The sequence below is a fragment of the Haliaeetus albicilla genome, chromosome 2 (genome assembly GCF_947461875.1).
Source record: "Haliaeetus albicilla chromosome 2, bHalAlb1.1, whole genome shotgun sequence".
NCBI lineage: Eukaryota > Metazoa > Chordata > Aves > Accipitriformes > Accipitridae > Haliaeetus > Haliaeetus albicilla.
In genome coordinates, this window is record NC_091484.1 from 71,561,068 (window position 1) to 71,574,289 (window position 13,222).

Genomic DNA, 13,222 nt, shown 5'->3' on the forward strand with positions numbered 1-13,222 from the left:
TCCCCTCACTGAATAAATTCAGCTCACCAAATGAGCAAGAGATAATAAAGACAGACAACAAAAAGTGGAAAGTTTTCTGCCAGTGTAGAGAAATGAATAATCTCAGAGAAGGGTCAGAGCAAGCGAATTTCAGCAAAAGTCAACTACTAAATCAGCCCTGTCATCTCACAGCATAGCACCAGAACTGCATGTTTTTCCCAAAGCCACGCTTTAGGCTACTTAGAGATAAATGTATAAATTAACAGCCCGTGATAAAGACGTCAGACTGGACCTTTCTGGCCTCCAATTTCATGAGCATGCCTCATTAAACACGAGCAGTAGCAAGGACACAAGTGTTTCAGGAAAAGAATTTGTAAAAAAATGTAATGGGAAAAATTCTCCAAGAACAATGTTACATTTGTACTCCCAAATAGCAGTGGCCTGCCAACTCTCAGTTATCACCCTCCAGTGTTTGAGAAAGGGAAGAGATCTGGAAATTCAAAATTATTTAAATGACTGGGGGATGGGACTCAGTTAAGTAGCAACACTGCAAGAGTTGATGGTTGATCAAGACGTATGACTAACAGCATAACCCCTTCACCCTCCCCCACAAAAAAAAGTGATTTAGGTTGCAAAACAAAGCATGAAGGATTAAAAGTCTACTGGGTTCATTCAGGCTTTTTTCCACCTTCACAAAACTGTGTCCTGTACTGAATTAGGCCAGTAGTTAAAAAAATTCAAGCAATTATATTAGGCAACAATATATCCATGTACAGCATTTGTAATTGCCCAGACAGCCATAGTACTTAACACTCCCAAAGACAGCTTCGCAATCTAAAAGAATTAAAAATAATAATTAAAAAAATCATAAAATTCCAACACATTCAAATAAAATAATATTCTATTAGATACAGTTGTAAAAAAAACATTTTCTGAAATGATCAGCAAGATGAAACTCTGGAATCTCCAGCACTGCACCTGAAACCACTTCCCTTACAATTTCACTAAAGAACGAACAATATGATTTTTGATCATCTATCTCAAATTATATGCAGCTAATAAAAAACACAAACAAAAACTTTTTTTTAAAACTGAATCCTTGTGTGCTTCAAAGTCTCAGCTTAGCAAAAATACTCTATAACCTTTCTCAAGTCCTGTAAAAATAACTATGCCACATGGAGCTCACCATTGGCAATAAGCTTACAACTTCTGATACAACAGCTGTTTGACTCTTCCAAATTTTCTGAAGCAATAAAAATAGGACAGCTAAAACCAAACGTGACCAGCCAGCATCTAAGAGCCCACCTATTAATACCATGAAGTCAGCAAAGGCAAAAAGTTCAGAAAATATTCTAATACAAAGCATTTTGCCTGTAATATTGGCTTCAGTATTTCTGAATACCCAGAGCTGGGGCTGGGAGGCAGCATGGTACAGTGACCCTGCCTGAACAAGTTATTTTAATTACACTCTCAAACCAGATCAGTTCCTTGATGCAGTTTACCATCCAACCCACAAAGAGCTGTGCTAGCTTGACAGAAAGCAGACACCCCTCACCAGCATACAGCAGAACACTGTATACTGAAGCTATTGTCCAAATTCCTTATTCACTCTTACTCACCTCCTAGAGCAGTGAAAACTACCCACTTAACCTAGCATGGAAGAGGAAACTACATATATCATCATTCCAGAGGCGTTAGAGTAGCTGATTCACTCCAAGGGCTCAACTCAGTGAAAAACTACTTGGAGTAAAATTTGTTTACTACAATCACTTGAATGATTATTAGAAAAGACAAAAATCTACTTGGAATGGTTTTTTCTCCTTTTTACAGTGAAAATCACTGGCAAAGTCTGAACAAGTCTCTTTATTACTAAAAAGGAATCATTAAAAAGTGAAAAATTTTCTCCCCAAAAGAATAGACAAGTCTAGCCAGCAGCTAGATTCAAGTCTTTCCCAGTTAGAGCACCTTCAAGTAAAAAAACATGTTCTTTTTCTCCCTCAAAATAACCAAGTTAACACATACTTCTAAATCTTTACAACAGTCGTATTTTTCAACAGAAGCCCATACTTAAGCTCCATTACTCTTCCCCAATGTAAAACTGAAGTAAGAGTTTGAGGATAAGAATTTAAACGTCAATTTAAAAAAAAAAAAGTTAAGTTCGGCAAATTCAAGTACTAGCAAAAATCTGTTTAAACCACCGAGATCTACTAAATATTTAAAGGGAAAACCAGCACATTAATTGCAAAGTTAATTACAAACCACAAATACTTTGTATTTATCCAATTTTAAATGATATCTCTTCATAGTACTCTCTATATTCATCAAGGCAAGTATATGTTTGGCACAATCTAACATTGGCTGACACATGCATAAAACCAACATCTTCCTTAGTATCTAAATGTGCGCTACTCAACGTTAGAATCCAAAATGCCAGAATGGGAAAACAGAGCAATGTAATTCAGTATACAGAAACTAAACATGAAAACATTCTACGTACCTGTCCCAGTCGTCATCTCCAGCTCTTCTTCTCCAAGACCTTTCTGCACCAGGCTTATCAAACTGATCAAAGTCATCATCTGTAAAGAAGGTGATTACATTAAATAATTCTTACTTAAAGGTTTTTGAAGCAACCACATAGGTGGGGTTTTTGGGGGGAGGGTATTGTTTTTCAGAAGATGCAAAAATACCTTTTTTTACTTCTCATGTTAACATGAGGAAAACAGATAAATACCAACATGCTTCAATAATAAAAAACCATAATGTACTATATAGCTTTCCCTCTTCTCACTATGGAGGTGAGGATGATCCAAGGAAAACAGATAGAGCATGAGATAAATCACTAGAAAATTTTGCCAACAAAGGTCATTCCAGAGACAGGAGCTCCCCAGAAATACATGAAATTGAGGTGCAGTGGAGGTGAAAGGAACCACATCTACCAGATCTCTGCTTGCCTTGTGGGCCACAAGCTCGTCTACCCACATTGAACCCGCAAAGCCACTTTGAAAATAGGAGTAAACCTCAGGTCAGCACAAGGCAGGAGAGTAACAGCAACCCAAAACAGAAGAGGGAAGTCAGGTGTAATACACAGTCATCTCAACTGGGGCATTAAAAACACTAGAAGTCATTGAAGCAGGTTACACTGTGTGCCTAAGCACGTACCTGCCTTCCAAGATAAAACTGGTGCTCCATATATTTGTCTCAATAAGTACCCTCACTTTAGCCTATCAAATCACAAATTACTCTTGCATAGCTTAGTTTGCAAATGACAATTTTGCTACTTAAAAATATTAAATCTTCCATTTATCTGCAAAAGAAATGCAAAGCTCATCTGCTCTGTTCAGACATCCAGATGTCCCATCATCTGTAAACTGGAAGCACATACCTTCAGAAACACTCAACCCTCACTCTCCCATCCTGTGGCTACAGCCCAATAGAGAACGCACACCTGACTGTAGTGTCTTTTCACACATTTTGATGACTTTTGTAAGAGAGAAAAAAAAGGCAAATAAAAGTTATGCTCAACGCAAGGGGAAACTGCCTGCAGTTTAATGGACTGCAAAATACAGGAGGTTGAACAATCCAGTCCTTGCAGTCTGAATTGGTGATCACTAAGATGCCATATATCCAGTCTTTCTCCTGACTCTATCTGCACTCAACTCTTTGACCAAGTACAATGCCAAAGATCAACTGGTTTTTTGTGTGCGTTTGGCGTTTTTTAATGGACTTTCAAATCAAATCTGTCTTCAGCTCCATAAACTCAATCCAGTATCCTTTAGTGAATATTCTCCACATGCAATGACAAACCTATTCACATCCTACTTCATATAATCAAAACACAGGTGTCAGTGACCAACAGAAATTTAAAAGGAGGTAAAAACATTAAAAAGAGAAAATTCAGTTCTTGCAATGTCACTAAATTAAGAGCTTTCAAACGAGAAATTTCAATCATAAATAGCTATGAAAATAAGACTGGTCAGTATGAATCACAATGCAACACAAGCCAAGTTAGGCAACTCTCTTGTTTTAGAACAGTAAGTAAAAACAATTCCCCTTGATCAGGTTCCCCCCCCCCTTTACTGCCTACAGCTACTTTTGTATTTTAATTAATCTTCTATATTCAAACTAATTTACATGGGCTAACACCATTGAAACAGTTGTTTTATGTTTCTCTGCTCAAACACCTACATATTGCAACCTCCTTCTACTCCAACTCCTTTTTTCACCCACAGGGGAAAGCCAGACATATATAAGCATTTGCTATCTTCATCTTGAGCACTAAATTATCCAGTTTTGTGGTCTGAAAAAAAATGCCACCTTGCTCTCCTTATGGTCATTAAAAACCATGCTGCAATGATTATCTCAGTGCATTGCTGTTTTAAGGGCACAAATATCCTTCACTGTCATTGTTCCTACAGCTGGACTGCAGCAATCCACTGACTTGATGTAACCACCTCCAAAGATGTTTTGTTTTGGTTAGGTTTTTTTGTTTCATTGGGTTTTTTTTAAGGTAATGCAACTGGTTTTACAGCAACCCAGATTACAAGCGTCCACATTATTGACTAACACAGCTCAAGACAACAACCACCATCAGGAAGCCAAGAACTTCTTTTTAAGCTATGCCTGCTTGTTTGCAAGATATATTTTTTCATGCCAGGCAACACTTTAAGAACTATGGAGAGCTGTATTACAAACCAACACCACTTGAAGACAAGATCTTAGCTCTTCAGCACACAATTCTTACACAGATGGACATTCACATCAGCCAGGTTTAAATCTAGACAACACAAAGTAACATGCCGAACCCTTTTTCTCTGTTGAGACCTCTCTACAGCAAAAAGGAACACTCTTCAGTACAATTCATAGTACTTTTCCAGGCCAGATATTAAAGTTTCACAGCCATAAAAGTGCTTCAACCTAGTATTACTGCGAGTGAAGAAACAATACCCAAAGAGGGTCCAAGTTCCTGCCAAATTTCTAGTGTAGAGCTGGACCCTCACTCAGCCAACATCATAAACCTTCACCCTCCATTCAACCCCTCCAAATTTCTCACATCCTAGTCCTTATTTATGAGCAACTCCTACCAAAATCCAAAGCTGAATTACATCCATGCAAAGCCCTTTTCACAAGTCCCCTCTAGCAGGATGCATACAAAAGCCTCAAAAATGACAGGTCAATCTGTGTTTGGTGACTGCAGCTTATAAGAACTGCTCCACATATGTCCCCACCATCTCCCCATTCTCATCTCTTCTCTCCCTGTCTCATCACACACTTATGATATAAAGATCTTTGCCAGCTTTTCTTTTGTATGCCTATTTGTTCTGTGACAGCTGACACTGACAATGAGCATTGCAAATTATGCCATTTTGACATTAAGTATTGTCAGAGCCCAAAGCAGGTTGTAGAAAAGGAGGTCACCACAGTCACACATCTACAAATAAATTCATTGCCAGCTTCATCATTTGTGAAATAACAAGCATTGCAGTGGACACAGGCCTTACACCTGCAGCGCAATGTGATACCTAGCAAACCTCAGAGAGGCACCATTTTTTTTCCATTTCTGCAACTACACATATTTTCATTTTTCTTTTACCTGTGTAGGCAATAACATTGGAAAATACCAGTAAACAACAATCAGCATAACATTTATCAGTGTTTCTCCTTAAGAAACTCTAAATCAATATTTGTGTCAAGCATGGTTAAGTGCCTGTAAAACATTAGCTTGTACAGAAAGAAGAACATTGAGCATCAGCAGAGCACAAAACCACTGACAGCAACAGCCAAAGATTATTTTTTTTTAATAATTCTCAGTACTACTGTGTGGGAGGTGAGGAGCAAAGAAAGAAAGGGAGGGGGTTGATCCACGAACATAAGCTTTTTAAGCAGGAAAATGTCCACTGTAGGAGTTGGAAAATGTTTTGTATTTCTCCCAGCAGTATCAGTGCAGCCTAGAAAGGTAGTCGTACATAGCAACTGTTGCTAAGACATGCAATGCAATGGCTATGGCTCCGCATTTCAATTCAAGGCTCTCATGGCAAAGCTCACCAAGATGTGTGCACATTAACTGAGTATCATCTGGAAGATCCTGACAGGTGATCACTAAACACACTAAGCCCCCTCTCTAACTTCCAGGCAGCACTAGAAGGAAAAAAAACACAAGACCTATCAAATACCAGAAAAGCACTGAGTAAGTAAGCAAGACAGACCAGTTATACAGGAAAATGAAAAAAATAATCCAACACTTGGCTCTTCCTACTGCAGCTCTAAGAAAATTGCCATTACCAAAGTGACAGAGAAGTTGCAGGATGCTGCAGAGACTAATGCTGCCTGTTTTTTTAGCCAGCCTGCCTCACAAGGCTCTGGCCAGCTGTGAACCACAACAAGTACAAACACAGCCAAACACACTTGGTTCCCCACACTAAAAGGTTGCTATTTGCTTTATATTTACCCTGATGTAGCATCAGCAGTGCTATAAGCAGTTCTATGAAGCTTATTTTTTGGTTTTATGATATATGCCCAGAACTGTTATCTTTTTTCCTGCTTAATAAGAACAGATCATCCACACTAGAAATCCACAAAATACAAGCCTCATTTCCTCTTTGGCTATGCTGACGGTAGTTTCTAACTCTGTGGACACCCTGTCAATACAACCTTCACTAATCATTTTTCTATGTAAAATGGAGGTCCTAAGCTACACAGTCAAGTCTCACAAGCGTAGGACGTGAATCAGCAGGAACACTGCAGAGCTCTTAACATCTTAAAATGGTATCAACGTAGCCTAAAAAGGTAGTCCTACATAGCAACTGTTGCTAAGATGGAGTATTTTACTGTACTGAGATGGCCAAGACTTCTAGACTAGGAAAAACATTTGATGACTGCATCATTCATCTTCCTAGAAATACATCTGCACACTTTCTGGAACACCAACCACATGCTGTCTCATAAACCTTAACAGTTCAAAATTTTGTATTTTGTTTCGCTTCAATATTACACTATCATGAATATAAAACATACTATTAGTTTTAGGCATTGAAAAAGCATTGAAGATTTCTCCTTATCCAAAACAAGATGGAGATACCACAATGATCCAGTAGTCCAATGGATTAAAAAAGTATTACGCACTGCTTACCCAACAGGTCTTTTAATAAAGTAACTAAGCTGCACTGCTTTTGGCAGAACAGGTAAGGGAGCTATTCAAAAGAAAAATAAAACTAGAGGAAAAAAAGTAATTTACCACATGAAAAAATGCCACTTCTCTATGTTTAGATTTAATGCTGAACATTACAAGTCCATCTTGATCTATCCCATTCCCCAATATCATATTTAAAACACTCAACTTGACAACTTGACAGCATTTCAAGCACAAGTATCCAGATTAAAAACAGCTTACCAGCTTATCTTACATAATAGTTTATTTCTACAGAATATTCTTCTTCCTATTTCATTACAAAAGGTTACACAACACATAGGTATTGTAAAGCCTCAATTTTCAGAAACTGAGCATACCATTTAAAAACAGGCCTATGTATCTGCCTAATAGTGAACTGAATTTCAGTATCTCTTGCTATGCGATACAGAAGAATAATAGGTGTCATGAGGAACAGCCGTGTCTAAAACATAGGCTGGCAAAGTACTATTAACACCAGTTGAATGAAAACTTCTGGTAACAAATCATGACAGCATCTAGCGGTAGAAACACAAGGTCAACAGGAACTCCTGAATCTGAGTCTGTGATGTAAACCTAACACATTAGGAAGCACACTATAAATCCAGTTCCATCTATTACAGATAATCAAGCTCTCTACCCCATCATAAAAATCACATTCACTCCTACTACTGCATTACACACAAGAACACACATGCACAAATACACCACATCATGTAGTCTTTATATTGGTAAACAATTACTCATAGAAGCCTTAAGTACTGGGTGACTAAGTATAACAATGTAACAATTGCATAACATGTTCCTCAGCTAGTGTATTTCCTGTTTTCTTTCCAAATTACTCCTATTGGATAGAGTTAAGCTTTCTCAAAGAAATAAAGTAAAAAAATTAATTTCTGCAGGAGATGAGTTCTTTTTACCCCAAAACCAACTTTTTTTAGAGAGTTTGTCATGATGCAAAGCAAGTCACTAGCAATAAGCAAGAGCAGAACTAATTAAGATATGCTGCCTGGAACTGAAGTTCTCTAACTGGTGCTTGAAAGAAATAGTTGGGTTTTGTTTTTTTTAAATAAACTACATCTAAACGCAAAACCACCGAGCCACAAAAAAAACATTTCCGAAGTCTGCTTGGATTTGAAAATGTATTTGCTTTGGAAAAACATTTGAAAAGTGTCATAGTCCTTGCCTCACAAATGCTGAACAGCAACAGAAGGCCAAGTTTAAATGAAATCCACATGAACTCAGTTCCCAAATGGCTTTGGATACTGATGAGAAACTGCAACTCTCCAGCATCTTTCACAGCCACCAAAAGTTATAGTTAAAACTGAGGTTGCATTACAGCAGAATATAACACAGGACCAATCCCATTACTTACTTGGAGGTTTTTTGGTTAAGTCAGTGACAACCATCATCTTAAATTATTCTGGAAAAGTTCTATGTAACCTAAAATCTGAGGTTTAGTATTTGACACAATAAAGCATGGTTTGGCTTTTGTAAAAACAAGTGATACTAAGGCTATGTTTAATTTAGACGACCTGAAATGAGAGAACATTCAGAAGAGCGTGACTTTCAATGAAAGCTTGCCAAAGAAGCACAAAGACATTAAAAATTGCTATGCTTTAAAGCAAATCTGCCTGCCACAAGCTCATTCAAGTAGTAATGTTTTTTGGCACTAGTCCTTAGCTGGTACAATAGCCCATGATCATTATTTGTATTTCATGAATTGTAAACTCTATAGGCCTTTGACACTTAGAGGAGTTTTAGTGCGTTCATATTCCAATATAACTCTAAGTTATAGTGACCTGTTGCATCAGTCCACCTAATAAAGCAGGATGCAATACTCACAGAGACCAAAATACAGCCAGCACTCCTCCCACTTTCATCTGGGCACAAATGCAGAATCTATTTCCAGTCCCTGTATGCTGCTGCTGAACAGCATGAAGCACGACAAATTCAATTGAATTTGTCACACTGGAGAATTTTTACTACATCTTTGAATTGGATAGTGACCCACAACACAGAGAAAGGTGCCTGCTGTGCTAGCAGTATAAGCTTTTTTCCAAATTTTATCAATAGCTTCATAAGAGGTTTTTAAAGCCACTACATTGCTGAGAGCACAACAGCAGCCTCAGATAAGTTAAAATGAAATTAAACTGGTGACAGCTTAAGTTCAAGCTGGAGGAATAACATAACAGGCTCAGAGGTAGATAAACGCCCATTCAGCTACTCTTGGTACAGGACTTCCAGCAGGAATATGGGGTAGACATGTATAGATGGGGCCTTCTTCAGCTCCTCCTCCACCCCATCCTATCATGATTCACATCCCAAGGATATCCACAGCTCCAAGTCTTCTAGACCACTGAAGTTCATGAGAAGTGAATTAATCTGAAAGGAAGAAAACTTACAATAGTTTTCCCTTACTTCAGTATGGCAGACAAGCGAGATTAGAAGTGCTCCTTCCTTTGTTTTAGTGACAGTTTGTTGTTTACCCTGTAACCATCTCTCCCTAAATGAGATTACTGCAATCAATTTACAGCTAGATTTTAAATACCAAGAAAAAATTTCAGCATCTATACAACACAGTTGTTAGGTTACACTATAAGCAGATGATCACTAAATCATAGAACAGCCCAGGTTGGAAAGGACCTCAAAAGACCATCTGGTCCAACCTTCCATGGGAAAGGGAGCCTAAATGAGATAGCTTATCTAGCACTCTGTCCAACTGCATCTTGAAAACCTCCAGTGATGGGGACTCCACCATGGCCCTGAGGAGGTTGTTCCAGTGACTGATTGTTCTCACTGTAAACAAAATGTTTTTCTTAATATATTCAGTGTGAGTGAAGCCTCTCCTGATGCAACTTGTAGCTGTTGCCCCTTGTCTTCTGCATATGGCTCCTCATGAAGAAAGGGTCTCTGTCTTCTCCATAGCTGCCCTTTAAGTAAGATGATTTTACTCAATATTCAACATGTTTGCTCTGGTTCTGTTTTTATATGAAAGTTTGAATCAAAGTTTGGAAACCATTGTCTTAACCATATCAACGGACTAATGAGCAACTATAAGCCCTCAAAGTCCCTCATCATCACTAGCACAGCCACCTTGAACTTCTGTGTTTCAATACAGCCATTCTAGAATTAGAAGCAAGTTGGAAAGGAATTTGTGAAGTAATATGAAACTGTGAATCACTTGCAGAGACCTCACAGACCACCACTTGAAAACTTTCCAGTTTATGTTTGTGAAACCTATCACCAAAAGAGTCTTTACATTTATCCATAGAAAGCTTAGCTGCACCAATACAAGTATCTGGTCACAAGAGTACATATGAATACTTTATTCTTATGAATCAAGCCAGTATTTCCCAAGAGCCTAAAAAATTATAAATGACCAATGAGTCCACACATGCTGTCCAACAGACAAATCATCTTTCTTCCACCCCACCGAATATATTTAAACGTTCAGCCAACATAGCCATTTCACACTTCATTTTTCAGCCCTGCATCACATCCTTACGAAATACTTAAACTTTAATCTGCATCTTCAAAGCCAAAACTATGTGTCAACTGTTACCCTGCAATGCCATCAAATTAACACTCCATTTATTTTTCCAAGAGCTATTTCGTACTACTTCACCAATCATTAGAGCCATTTTATTTTTAAGAAAACACTGAGGTGCTGTTATCTCCATATTTTAAAGTCTTTCCCTCCCTCCCAAAAATCAGAAAACTAAACCCAAAACATTAGTTCCTACACTTTAACTGACTAAAAACATTTAAGCCAAATAACCACTTAGTCCTGGGCTGCTTTCCCATTTGTCACCACTACTAATTTTGGATGGCAGTCCCTTTCCAAAAAGGGTTGCACATACCATTTCTGTAAGTTCTAAGCTTTTTTACTGGGTCTTAAAAGTGTATTTAACAACTCCAACTAGGAATTTTCCTTGACTAGTCATACAGACATAAGTGTGTGACACCTCTGGGTTTCTTCATTCAGGCAAGTGATCATCTAGACTAAGCAAACACTTTATATGGGGCAAGGATCGTATTTAATTGGCCACCACTTATTGATGAGCACAGTGTTAATGCTGAACAAACAACTGCTTGTGCCCACTTAATACAAAGGGATCCTAATTCATGGTTAGACACAAACAGTACTCCACAATAAAAAAAACTAGTTTTGAAACTGCAGTTTCACCACTTAGTTGAAGGTTGTCTGCTGCATACACCTTTCTACGTGAATGCATGCCCATTCAACTTGCAGCAGAGTTTTAAACACAGGAACCAAAATGCTTTAAAAGTGACACTTTCTTTAAATTACTCTGCCCTCACACTACTACAAAAAAACTTCCACAGATAGAACATGCATGCAAAGTTCACTTCCACATCACACATAAATGATCTGAACCACAGAAACTAGCACTTAAACACTGCAATATATTTAACACCATTAAAACATTGCCCAAGATATTAAAATATTTACTGTTTTACCACTCAGTGCTGTCCTTCCTAGCCTTCTTCCCAAACTCAACTCCTAAATTGGGGAATTTCTTTTTAACATTTACTTTTACTAGGAAATTTATTTGTGTTTATGTACTTTGTTACCAATTAAGCTAACAATGAACAGTCTGACCACTTAAGTGAGTGATCATGAGGACAAGGCAAATTCTTCTCCCTGACACCTACTTACAGAAAAAACAGACTAAAATCATCACAAACTTTTGTGCAGACAAGGACAAGTGGGTCAACTGACAACTGTGACCAGCCTTTATCAAAACTGTTATTCCTAGTGAAAGCAAGGCCCACAGCACCAGAAACAGACATGTTCTCTGAACTCTCTCTCTCTCTCTTGAACACCCCAGTGTGACCCCTGCAAGTCTTTCTTTTAATCACTCAACTAAATGTTCTCATTTTAAAATTTGATTAATATATCAGTCAGAACCACAGAGGGGTTTGAGTTGTCATTTAAAATGCTGTGAGAAGTGTCCTTAGTCAAGAAGAGCAGCAGTGGCACGCCTGAGAGTCCTGGGGTCAAGAACTGACTTCATTTTACACTTTCCAAGCGAGACCTTCTGCTTCTGGGCAGTCTGTAAAATAAATTATAACTACTCCCCAGATGAGAGACAAGTTATTTAAACAGGTCACACACTGTAGCTGTAAAAACTATGGGAATGAACGGCTCTAAATGAACGCATCCATCCCACCCAGAGGTCCCGCACCTGCGCTCAGTGATGAAGCTGTTGCCCCTTCCCGGCCCTGCCCCGGCCAAAGAGAGACGACAGTTCCCATTCGCAAGAGAGGACCCCTGGGGCCTTGCGGTGCTCCTGCTCCCCCCCGGGAGCGCGGGGCCCACCCGATCCGCGCCCCGCCGGCACCCCCGAGCACGCAAAACAGGCCGCCCCCGCCCAGGCGGGAGACAGAGGCCACCGCCCCACGAAGGCCCCGCAGCCCACGGCTCCCCTCAGCCCCGCCGGCCGCTCCGCCCCTAGCCAGGCCCCGCGCCGCGGCTGCAGCCCGTCCCGCACCCCCAAGCGAGGCCCGGGAGCCCCGAGCCCCCCCCCCCGGCGAAGCCCTTCGGGGCCGCGGCACCCACCTGCGCCTCCTCCCAGGGCGGCAGCCATGGCTCTTCGCCTCGCCCAGGCGGCGGCGGCGGCTCCCGGCAACGACCCCGTGCCGCCCCCAGGAGCGGCGGGGAGCGGGGGGGGGGACGGGGAAGGGCTCGGATTCAGCGCCCGGAGGCTCCCCCTCCCGCCGCCCCTCCGCACGCACCCACCACAGGAGAACAACAAACTACCACAACATGGCGGCCGCCGCCACCACCGTCGCTGTCGTCGCCGCCGCCCCCGCGCTGCATCATGGGATGGCGGAGGACCGGACCCTCCCTCGCGGGGAGGGCGGCCAGCGGGCGCCGCTGGTTGGTTAGCCAGGGCCCAGGCGCTCCGCGCGCCGGCCACCGTCAGCGCCCTCTGCGCATGCGCCCAAGGGCCCCCGCTCGGCGGGGTTGGCCGGCCGGGCCGAGCTGGGCAGGCGTGCGCATGTGCCGCAGCGTGGCACGTGCCACCGCGGAGGGGCGGGGGTGCGCGTGCGCGC

General features: G+C 40.7%; 1 protein-coding gene across 5 annotated transcripts in view; it reads right to left on the bottom strand.

Moving 5' to 3' along the window:
- Positions 1 to 12,992, bottom strand: part of RBM33 (RNA binding motif protein 33) — a 109,810-nt gene extending 96,818 nt beyond the window's left edge. For 3 of the 5 annotated variants that reach the window (XM_069778200.1, XM_069778201.1, XM_069778198.1), the window contains exons 1-2: positions 12,726 to 12,991; positions 2,477 to 2,555 (exon numbers count right to left, since the gene is read on the bottom strand). In XM_069778200.1, coding sequence (XP_069634301.1) covers positions 2,477 to 2,555; positions 12,726 to 12,753 — 107 coding nt within the window. In that variant the 5' untranslated portion in view covers positions 12,754 to 12,991. Of the gene's footprint in view, positions 1 to 2,476; positions 2,556 to 12,725 lie in introns of all 5 variants that reach the window. The other 2 variants (XM_069778199.1, XM_069778202.1) reach the window with 1 other exon arrangement.
- Positions 12,993 to 13,222: the final 230 nt, after the last annotated feature.